The sequence below is a fragment of the Ruditapes philippinarum genome, unplaced genomic scaffold, assembly GCF_026571515.1.
Source record: "Ruditapes philippinarum isolate M1 unplaced genomic scaffold, ASM2657151v2 ctg17_1_1_1_1, whole genome shotgun sequence".
In the NCBI taxonomy this organism is placed as follows: domain Eukaryota; kingdom Metazoa; phylum Mollusca; class Bivalvia; order Venerida; family Veneridae; genus Ruditapes; species Ruditapes philippinarum.
In genome coordinates, this window is record NW_026865484.1 from 251080 (window position 1) to 262738 (window position 11659).

The 11659-nt window shown below is 32.7% G+C and overlaps 1 protein-coding gene across 1 annotated transcript; it reads left to right on the forward strand.

The window, feature by feature from the left end:
• The first annotated feature begins 4953 nt into the window (after positions 1 to 4953).
• LOC132729306 (uncharacterized) lies at positions 4954 to 10277 on the forward strand. Its single transcript, XM_060715043.1, has 6 exons — positions 4954 to 5026; positions 6968 to 7050; positions 7769 to 7921; positions 8384 to 8473; positions 9192 to 9351; positions 9943 to 10277. The coding sequence occupies exons 2-6, from the start codon at positions 6988 to 6990 to the stop codon at positions 10020 to 10022; spliced, it is 546 nt and encodes a 181-aa protein (XP_060571026.1). The 5' UTR covers positions 4954 to 5026; positions 6968 to 6987; the 3' UTR covers positions 10023 to 10277.
• The last annotated feature ends 1382 nt before the right edge of the window (positions 10278 to 11659 follow it).

An 11659-nucleotide genomic window follows, 5' to 3' on the forward strand; every position in this document is an offset into this window, starting at 1 on the left:
TGTCTCTTTGAGAACCCTTAGCAACTATATTAAATTCTTCCTAGATTTGTTTGATTTTAGAAATAAGAAAGAGTCGAGCTTGGTACGCTTGGCGACTGCTCTTGTTATTATTATCATTATGAAAATTGGTATTTTAAATAATACCTTTATATCTGACTTACTTTTAACATTTATCATTATTTTATTTGAGTAAGTATATTTTACCTTAGCGACACTGATAATGTTTTTTTTTTTTAATTTCAAGTATAATGTGCACTAGTTAACATATTCATTTCTTTATAAGGAAGAGGGAAGGATAGTAACATTCTTTAAGTCAAGATAAGTTTGTGGTATTACTATATACAGCAGCAATAGAATATTTAAAGAAAAACAAAAACAGAAAAACAAGCACAACATTGCATTACTAACATTGTAAGAGCTCGTTTTATTATATGATTGCGTGATGGATTAAAAAAAAAACACGTTGACAAATATCTGACTGGTAAACACTATTGAAACTTCATTTAAAAGAATACCTGATACACTGTCCTTAATAGCGGACAAGATAACAATTCGTATTTTTTTTGTTCATGAAGATTTTTTCGAGATAAGAAGATGTTTGTTTGTTTGGATTTTTACGGCACGTCAACACATAACTGGCCATATCGTGCCGAATGCTATAATAGGCTTAAAATGTTATGTAAAGTTTTGTAAATGACAATAAAAATGGCTTTTGTTTATTGCGTTCTTTAACTCTAAGTTTAGTTTCACAAAAATTTATCGTATTTTGCAAGACAGGTTTGTCAAAAAAAAAAAAAATCTGCGGGGAGGGGTCCGGGTTGAAATATTGAAATAAGTTTGATTTCTTATACGCATATTTTTCCGGTATTTTTCCTATCGTTTACGACAATACCGGTATACGGTAGAAAGTCCACTTTTGGTTCGAGTCCCGCCATACATGTTTAGTTTTAGTCAAATGATATTCTATGTCAACTATTCAATACATAAATAAATGTAAAATTACATAATTATGTAATATTATATGAATTATTCACTTAGACAAACAGGGCAAAATGGACGGACTTTAAGTTATGATGATGTTGAGGAGGAGGAAAAGGGGAAGAAGGACATGAACATTTTTTTATTTAATAAACGAGGCATCCATATTACACATTTAAACGGTATGCATGTTCATAAATAGGCTTGATCACATACGGTATTATTTAGGTAACAATAAATATGCAAACATTTTGGGTTTATGACCGAAAAAATCAATAATAATTATATTGAAATGAGTATTTTAGTAGTGAAACGCAGGACAGAAATTGTTAAAAGGGCCGAGGAATTAACCTATTTCTGCAACAGAGTACCTTATATTAAGCGTCGTACATAGTTATTGAATCTATCTGTAATAACTTTAAACCGTTCGTAATAATGCTTTTGGCCGCTGGATAGTAGTCAATTATTGATCAACACATTTGAACAATTACTAGATGAAACTCATATTATTTGAGACTTAACTCATACATACGTACATACATAAAAAGAAAACAAACCAATTTACAAAAAAAAGAAAAAAAGAAATTGTATGGAGTTACCTTAAAAAATTGGCTTTACCATTCCACACGTGTAACCAAAGTTAGATAATCTTTCATACACCAAGATGATAATTAATTAGCCATATCAAATTAACCATACCTTATATAGACATGTGTTAATGATCACTTCCCAGTATGTACGAGAAGTGAATATCAAAATGATAAACATTAAGCTATAAATTAAAGATCGTTTATAACATTTGATGGAGATCATTTTTTTTTAGAAATTCACTATCTATTGCTCTTTCTAGCTCACCTGAGGTATTGTGATCCCTACCGTCCGTTGTCGTGCGTCGACAACAATTGCTTTAAACATCATCTCCTCTGAAACCAATGACTGCAAAATAGAAAAGATCATTGGGTGGTCCCCTGCAAAGTTGTTCAAATGGTTACGGTCTGTTGCATAAGTAGGTCAAGGGGCCAGAAAAGGAGTTTCAAGGAATATTTTGACTTCAGTGGCCGGTAACGTCAATTGTTAGACTCTAGATTTTACTCCTCGTTTGTCAATAAAAAGTCGAGAAACAGAAAGAAACAGAAAAGAAGTCACTGGTATGAAATCCGCGATTTAAAAAAAAAAAGTAGCCCGACTTTTAAAAATATACTATGCTTAAATTTGATATTAGAAAATATTGATAATTGCCACATATTCTCTTTGTAAATATAAGAAAAACACGTTTTGATTAACATAATCAGTAAGAATTTCATAGATGTCAGTAAATTTCTCTGATCAAAATATTTTACTCAATGATAAGCATAGTACATTTTTTTAAAATAAACGTTCCCGGCCTTAATTAATATGAGTGATTCTCAAACTCGACTTTTTAGACTTTTTACAAGGTATGCATCAAAAGTAGGCATATGAAAATGTCGCGATTTCCGTCGTAAAACTCGAATTTTACGTCAGAAGTGTGACAGAAAAAAACGTAAAAGTTTCTACAATTATACAATTTCGACATAAAATGTCGCGGATTTAAAAGTTGCCCACGACATTATATAAACTGATGGTAAAATTTATCGCAGCTTTAAAATGCCACCATACCTTAGTGCCAATTGACAAAAATATCCTTTGGTCAATTGGCGACGTTCCAGCTTTACTGGTTGAGGAAGACCTCAGGTGCCCTTCCGTGCATTATTTAAGGCGAGTAGAACCACAGACGTTGCGTAAGCTAGCTGGATAGCTTCCTCACTTGAAAGAATCCAAAGTCCCTGTCGGGATTTGAACCCACAGTGGTGAGGGGCAAGTGGTTTGAGGTAAACGACCTTAACCACTCGGTCACGGACGCCCCACTGCTTACTTGAAATTATTGTCTGCTAAAGAGCGATTAAATAGATTTTGGTGATTTTCTGTTTCTTTTGTTGAGAATGTTCTAGGAAGTAAACAAAACTTTGGCAACTGTGACATTATCATTAGATAAAGTAATCAAAGGATATCAGCATGGGCAATATCTTTTTCTATTTAATACTTTATCAAAGAAATGAATGTGAGGCGTTATTCTTACCACATTAAAATGAGATATGCGTTCTGATCCTGGGTTCTATTTTGGGACCCGGTAATAAGAAACCTTGTCTACGGAAACGACCATGCCGTGCGAGCCGCGTTAGGTCTCTTACACAGGGGTGAGTAAATCGCTTATTCGTACAAAAACACAATACAGGCGCTGATTCTAGCCATATTGGGAAATATCGTACAAACCGTTTGAGTGTCTGAATGCAACAATAACATCCAAAAATACACCATTTTACAACTTCATCTTCAAATACACGTGAAAAGCCCCGGTCCACCAACACTTGTTAATATATATGTATTTACTAAAATCATATTTGTCCTATAAAAACGTTTTTATTCCTAGAATAAACATTTATAAATAAGAATATCATATGAACCTGTACATTTGTCAATGTATTCAATGCACATGTCAATAAAACCTGCGTAAGCATGAGAGTAAATGCATTATAATTGTTTTTGCACCCCTGTCTTCCTTACTTCACTCAAGTTAGAGGGCAACAGAAAGTATGTACCTACCAAAGACGTCAGTCAATAAATAAAAGCTGCATGAGCAGAACTGTAAAATATTTTTTAGCACCAGTAACTTAGACTTTAGTACCACACTGTCCCGTTACTTCAAAATATTATTACAGAACCAAAGTTTCTACATACGTACTAAATATAAAATATAGTTAAAAACTGATAACTAAAAAAATAAATAAAGATAGTTATTGTTCTTAAACATCTAATTTTCTCTCAGAAGTATTTACACTGTGTAAAAATTTAATAAATTCCTTCATTCCTTTTCAAGGTACTTACAAGATATTCACTCAAAGAGTGCGCGACGTACGGACGGACGAAAGGACAGACAGACAGGCCTCGATTATATAAGCCGTGTCACGACAAAACCAACGTAATGCGTTTGCGACCAGCATGGATCCAGACCAGCCTGCGCATTAGCGCAGTCTGATCAGGATCCATGCTGTTCGCTTACAAAGTCTATAACAAGTAGAGAAACTGATAGCAAACAGCATGGATCCTGATCAGACTGTGCGGATGCGCAGGCTGGTCTGGATCCATGCTGGTCGCAAACCCACTATGTTGGTTTTGTCGTGACGCGGCTCATATGCTTTCCCGCTTCGGGAACGATTATAAAGTCGTTACCATGCTAATTTATGGAAGGGCAGCAGTTGAGATTCCCGGTACACGTTGGAGCCTGAAATAAAACAGAAGAAAGAAGAAGAGGACAGGAGCAGTGAACGTCCATTCTACCAGTAAATCTGGAGAGTGGTTTTATGGTCTTTACAGTGATAACGTGACTTAAAGCTACATGCCTACAGATGAGTCAAAATATTTCAATAAAATCAAACTTGAGAAAATTGTACTAAGATGTAAGGAAAAGTGAAAAAAAATCAAGATTCAAGTAGTTTCTTACATGTTATGTGTGATTAATGACTGATTTTTCAGTATTTACAACTATATTTCTACTGCGCAGTAAAGGCTATTTAAGCATATTTTGACCACTGTTTGGTAATTTACGTGGGTTGTAAGTGCCATTGATAATGTGTAAATTGCTTCCTTTTGGTTACTTTATAATATTACACATTCTAATACATTTTCAAAATTTTCATGAAAATTAGCATGAATCTGGAGGCGTGCAGCTTTAAATCAAACAAACATAATAATAAAAGTAAAGTGATATAGAGGTCATAATACAAAACATACAGTACATGTAGTATTTTTCAATTTTACTAACTGCAGGTTAAAAAAGGCAGATTTCGGTCACGGTAAACAAAATAGTCAATAACTTCCTTTTACCCTCATATTGGTCCTAAAATGGGCACTCAAAGGCATCATAGAACCGCCCCATTCGCTTGACTGAGATTTCTTTTGTATATAAAAAGGACCGCATCGTTCATTGTAAGTAATACGGAGAAGAGTCTAAAGAAAGTAAACGACAAATGTAAGTTATTTATTATTATGTTTTATTTTTTATTTTCATTTATTTAATTTAAGAATATTTCTTTTTATATATGTACCAGCAGTCTCTGAAATTAATTTTGAAGTTAGAAATTTGGATGCTCATAGAATTCTTTTCATTTAACATAAAAAACACAACATTGTACGAAATGATCAAACCTTTTATTTATCTTGTTGAGTTTTATTTCACATCGTTATATAACCGTGTATATCCAGTAACACAGGAATGTGCAAATAAGGCAGAAATTGTGCAAAAGTAACGCAGAATTGGGCGATTAAGTGGGCAAAACTAGCACTGCGATAAGTAAATGGACCAATATTTTTACTGTACACCAAATTGGAAGAGTTATTGGAATGAGTTAGCGCATACGGTTGCTGAGACATTATACTTTAAACCTCATCACAAATATTTCCATGATAATGTTTATTTTTCAAGATCATTCGTGAAAATGACGACCTGACTGCTGTATTGATGGCGACTTTTAGTTTCGTTGATATCTTTAAATACAGTAACATACATATAACTTTATGATTTTTTATATTCGATGTACCTGAGACATTTTCCAATCTCCATATTACATTAAATTAAGCACACAAAAAAAACGTAATTGAGACCATTTCTACGAGGTAACGCCGAATTCGTGAACGAAGCACTTAAGCAATTGCGGTTATCTCATTTAAAGTGGTAAATCCTATATTACCAGATTCCTTCTATTGTTATACGACACTTGTAGTTTGACAAATGTCTTGGGTATACAAAATATGAAGAAAAAAAATAAAGTTTTAAATGTGTTAAATGTACATATTTATTTGACGAAACACAAAAGACGGCTTCAAAACGGTAATCAGGTTGTCTTTCTCACGAATGATCTAAGAAAGTAAATAAATTCCTGAAAAAATGTAATGCTGTTTAAAGTATAATGTAGTAGCAGCTGTATGCGCTAGTTTATTTCTTTAAATTTGATTTAGAATAAAATATTTTTGATCGTTTACTTACTGTGTTATTCGTTTTGCCAAAAACGTTGCACAGATTCGGTGTTACTTTTACGACAACTGCTCATTCCTGCGTTACTGGATATGCACGGTTATACCGATTTTACTTTTGGCGATTTTATCGTAATTAGGCGTTTGTTTATTTTTCCGATAGATACCGTTTCGATAAAGTAAATTGAATATTAAAGCACTTCAAAGAAAGAATCGCTTCTTTTCAAAACCTATCACATGCTTAAAAGGTGATGTTGAAGGAAGCAACACATATAATAAATGTAATTGGGTTTATCAAATTAAAATTTTACTTGGTACTTGCGGACTTCCGTATATTTGGCAAAACTAATTTAGCATGTAAATTGACTATAATATAATTAAACGACGCATATTAGATATTTATTATCAAAGTTGGTGTTGTTCTATCAATAATTCTAGACGTCTATATCCATACAGTTCTATAAAAAATAAATTTGAATTTGAAAGTTATCTTGACTATATCAATGACAAAAATAATTCAAGAATTTTTTTTTTTGAAAATTATCAAAATAAAAACTAGTTGAATTTGAAACTTGTAGTGAAAAAAGTCTAGATGCTTGAAAAAAAAGCTCTGCCGTAAGCCATTATGGACCTTCAGGCCTTTGATTCAGACTCTTTTAACCTTTAGCCTATTGTCGGCAAGATGTGTTGCCAGTGCAGATCAAGATAAGCCGTGCTGTCTGGTCACTGTCTGCACTGTCCGCATAAATGTTTCGAAATTTTCCTAAAAATAATGAATCTTTTCTATATTGAAAGTTGGACAAGTGCATTAAATATATTTAACGTGGGAGGGAATAATGTGTCCACATCAATAAGAAAACCCCGTGTAGAATTCTTAGATCCTCGTGTGAGATACTTAAACTTCTGAATAAAGTAAATTGTCTTATTTTCTGTACTTCAGAAACTATCAGTAGATTAACAATGAAGTTGGTCGGAGCAGTTTCAGTGCTACTTGCCCTGCTATGTGTTGACGGAGTTCTTATAGTAAGTACAATTTTATATGACTGTTTTATTTTACTGGATTAACAACAGTCTATATCTCATGATATTGTCCAAATAAATGCATGAAAACGATAGCTGGCATTGAATCCTGTCTAGACTCCGTAATATCCGTCTACTTTACGAGAATTTATATATTTCATTAGCTAAAACTCACACTATTATGTGTGACGGTTGCAGTAGTCTTGTATTACAAGAATCTATAACGTTTAAACAATGGTTTTAGAGCATGTAAGATGCTTGTTACCTGATGAAGGCAGCTCCGAAAGTTAATTATAGCAAAATGTAAACAAAGAAGTAATTTTACTTCCCTACAAAAACAAAACATCACTTTAACTGTACTAATTGTCAAAAAGCATTAGAAGAAACTATAAAATAATTTGCCATTGAAATTTGAAAACTGTATAAGTACACCTAAAATAAGAAAGCCTAAAAATGAAAAATATATAAAAAAACATTTTAGGGGTATTGGGCCTTTTAGTAGGCACGGCCATTAACGATCTCGTTACCGAAATGAAATGTCACGTGATCACATACAAAAAGGCTGACAAATGCAGTTTATGATAATTATAAAATGCCCATGTTGATATTTACTTGCTCGCTTTTTTGGCCGATAAAAAGAAATAATAGGCCTATTGCTTATTTAACTGTAAATCAGTTTATAAATTCTTTATGATTTTTATTTTGGTTTTTCTTTTTCCAGACAAGTCACCTGATCGAAATAGACCATTATGGTCGAAAGGTTTCTATGGATGTCACACGTGATACAGAGAGGAATACAGTTCTAACTGTGATCGGAGACGTTTCCATGTACAAGAACGGAAGGCATAGCGTAAATCTGCACGATTTCAACACGGTAATTACTAGCTGTGCTTACAATATATATCAAATTCAAAATATACCCATAAATCTTCTTAAACATGTATATCTCAAAACAATTCAACGAATAACCGCAGAAAGCAACAACATAATATATTCTTTTAAAAATAAAAAATACGTATGCGTTTAGCTTCTTCGCTTCAAAGTAAGTGAACCTTATCTCTACGAAAAAGAGAATCGAGTATCAGTCATACAAAATATGTGAGGTTTACTTTATAGAAAAATAAAAGTCATGTTGCTCCGACATTATGTACAGGCTCGTTACATACGAGACCAAAGTGATCATAGATATCAAATAAACAACATTTTCTTTTAAATTTATAATTGGTCAGACACAAAGTTATTGCAAATCATAACAATATACCCAGAGAACTCGATCAATAATTAAAAAAAAATATATAATGTAAACAATTTCTTTCACGAGGTTGATTATTTGTAGAATTACGGTGTTCTGAAAGATATCAACAAGAAAATGTGTCTCCTGGCGGAATCTACACTAAAGCAACCAACAGAGGACATGTACAAAGTGGTAGGCTATATTATTTTACTTACATCGCTTTTTGATAAACAAGAAAAGTAAACTAAAAATGTTTTCTATTTATTTGTATGGAAATAGTAGATGTCAACGAGAAATTAGTTTCGTACAGCTTATTATCCTTATATATACAATCATGTTCAAACAAATGTAGACTATTGTTTAGAAAAAAGAAGGGGTTCAGTGATTAAAGTAGCTTACTTCACATCATTTGTACTTTACCACTATTGGTTCGAATCCATTTCCTTACTGATCGCTAGATGGGAGGGAAAACGAAGAGCGATGTAAATTAAATACGGAAAACAGAACAAAATAGAGCATATCCTTTACACCAAGACCTTCTATAAAACAAGGTGTACGTTGTAGCTGATTTTCCAATGAAACCAGTTTTTCTTCCACCACTTAAAGCTTGAAATTCATCATATTATGAGCTAAACTAACAGAACAAATTCAATCAAACCGAACTTGCATTTTTTGCCTTTCACTTTTGTTTTCATTGATTTCGAGAAATCTCTTCTTTCATGACATTATAACAAAACAGAAAAAAAATAATTATGTTTTAATTTACATATAGGCATACTCATATTCATTACCTGTCAGTTGTGACTGTCCAATGTTTGTTTGACTTAGCTGAAACGGTTGAATAAAATCAATAGAAATCTTATCATCATGTGGGAAAAAAATGTAATTTGAATTCCAATGTGTGTTACAGGGTCTGACGTATAACGTCAAACATCACGAGTTAGACATAAACGAAGAAGAAATGACGAAGGAGGAAGTCTTGGAACTTGCTGGTGAAAACATAGCTTCTTTCTGTGCCGATTATAACACTTACTTGGCAACAGTCAAACCGGCCAAGACCTGGCCACACGGTAACACATATATTCTATATTATAGTCCTTTTAAAAATAACCGGACGTATTATGGGTGCTGGCGGACGATGTCAAGGCAGTATTTCTGTTTTGTCCAGAGCATATTTACGACATGCATAGAGGGGTTTTGCCGATCGCATGAACGATGCCTTAAATTACAATGGTCAAGGTCATACTTAGAGGTCAAAAGAACACGCTTGTGCCTTGCAAGCCTACAGTCTGACCTGACTCATGTGATAAAACCTTATCGACACTGAATATCTCAAATGAGGTCGTTCAGTTCTCAATCTGGACATCAATGTTCATCTTTATAGGAGAATTTAAAAATAAGTACCATCCGAGGACCATGATCTGACGGCACGGATATGCCGGCTTATCTTCACATGTACTGTTCCTATTAGTAGATTAGTTGTCGACAGCAGGGTAAGAGATATAGAAAATGCTACGCTATAAATCATACACAGATCTGATCGTTATTCAGATTGGACCAGATTATATATACTGTTGAATGACCAAAGGACAGATCTAATAATAGAAGCTAGACATGTACATTTATTGTTTTTTTAACATTCTCTTGTTTTTACATTTCAGCAAGGAAGATGTCAGCAGCGGCACAAAGCACATATTGGTGTGTGTTCTCCTCATGTAAAGCAGATACGTTATCTCTGTAGTATGCAGACATTCTTAAAAATGTTAAAGATGACAAACTCTATATTTCTCTACATCTAACTATTCAAAACTGTAATTATTGAAGAATGCATCTTAAAAATTTGTTCATTTCTTTTTTAGTTGTGTTGTGTTGATGAAATTCATTTTTAAAAAAATAAACATTAAGTTAATAAAAAATATAAAAAAATGTTAATTTGTAACAACAATGTTATGGAATTATTTTGTCTTACCAAATAAAAGTACTCTATCTTTCAAAATGTTGTTTTCAATAACAAAACTAGCAATCGCAATGTTCGGCCTTTCCCTTCAATCTTGATAATTATAAGGACCTTAATTCAATTCACAGAACGGACCTTACCTACATGTAAAACATGCAAACAAATAGTATGTATTGTAAATGTTGGTTTTCGTTGAGTTAGTTAATTTCATTTGTAATAGTTATAGTATATGAAACGAGTTTGTTACGAAGATATAAGACTGGCTGGGGCGACATTGAGGGAATGTTTCTGCTAAAAAAAAAATAATTCAGAAACATCCAGAGATGTCGCCCCAGCCAGTGTTATACCCCCGTAACTAACTAGTTTCATATATTATAACTGTTTTATCGCAATTTCATATTTTTTGTAATAGAAATCAGCAAATAAAAAAAAAACATGTGCATTTCTCTGTCTTGTGCCCTTTCACTTTTGTTTCAAATGGAAACCCGAGATTAAATGGATCAAAACCAGCTAATGCTGTCGTACAACTATTTTAAGGCATTTGTTTGAAGTTGCTTTCGCTGCAGCTGCAAAAATCACCAAAAAAAACACCAAAAAAACAAAAACAAAAACAAAAAACACACAAACAAACAAGAAAAAAAGAATTAAAACAAGATATACCACCCTTGAAAACTTTAAGACATCCAATGTTAGAGACGGAGTGTAAACTTTTATCTTGACGAGAAGGTAATGTTGATTCAAGAATAAAGGGTGTTTTTTCCAGTGGAATCAATTCATTCAGCGGATTTGTAGCAGTTGTATATAAGAGAATAAATTCCATTTCATTAATTATCTTTGTTTATATTATTTAATTAATCTTAGTTTTATTTATTATTATTATTTTTTTGCTATTGGGAATGTTCGTTTACTCTGCCCCATTGGAGCCTCTGAGAAAAAACTACACTGATATATACAAAGTGCAAAAAAAACTCAACTGTGATATTTTAGTTGAGTTTTTCCTATATGAATCAATGAAAAAAAATGCACTATTATATATCAATACAGTTTTCAAATGCTCATTGAAAGTGTACTATGAGAGCGAGTATAATATAGAAAAAGTTTCAAACCATGCGATAATATCGTGCACAAGTCGACTTCAGTTAATTGAATTTATAGATAAAGAAGTAAAAGTACATTTTTATATACAATGTATTAACTATTGAGTTTTAAAAAAACCAAAAGTACTGTCTGTACTGCTTACCTGTTTATTTGGTTATAATTGCGATGTCAGAGAGCTTGAAAATTGCATTGTAAGACCTTTGTCATCGTTGGATGTCGATAATCTGAGTGATTATGAGCATCTTATTGGACAAATTGTATATAGCTTTAAAGTCAATTGTTGAAATAATCGTATGCTAAAGTCCTAGACGTTGTTTATGTAA

Excerpts from the sequence above, each read along its gene's own strand:
- LOC132729306 (XM_060715043.1), top strand. The coding sequence starts at position 6,988 with ATGAAGTTGGTCGGAGCAGTTTCAGTGCTACTTGCCCTGCTATGTGTT. Across the intron at positions 7,922-8,383 it reads ATCTGCACGATTTCAACACG|AATTACGGTGTTCTGAAAGA; the intron begins GTAATTACTAGC and ends GATTATTTGTAG. Across the intron at positions 9,352-9,942 it reads GGCCAAGACCTGGCCACACG|CAAGGAAGATGTCAGCAGCG; the intron begins GTAACACATATA and ends TTTACATTTCAG.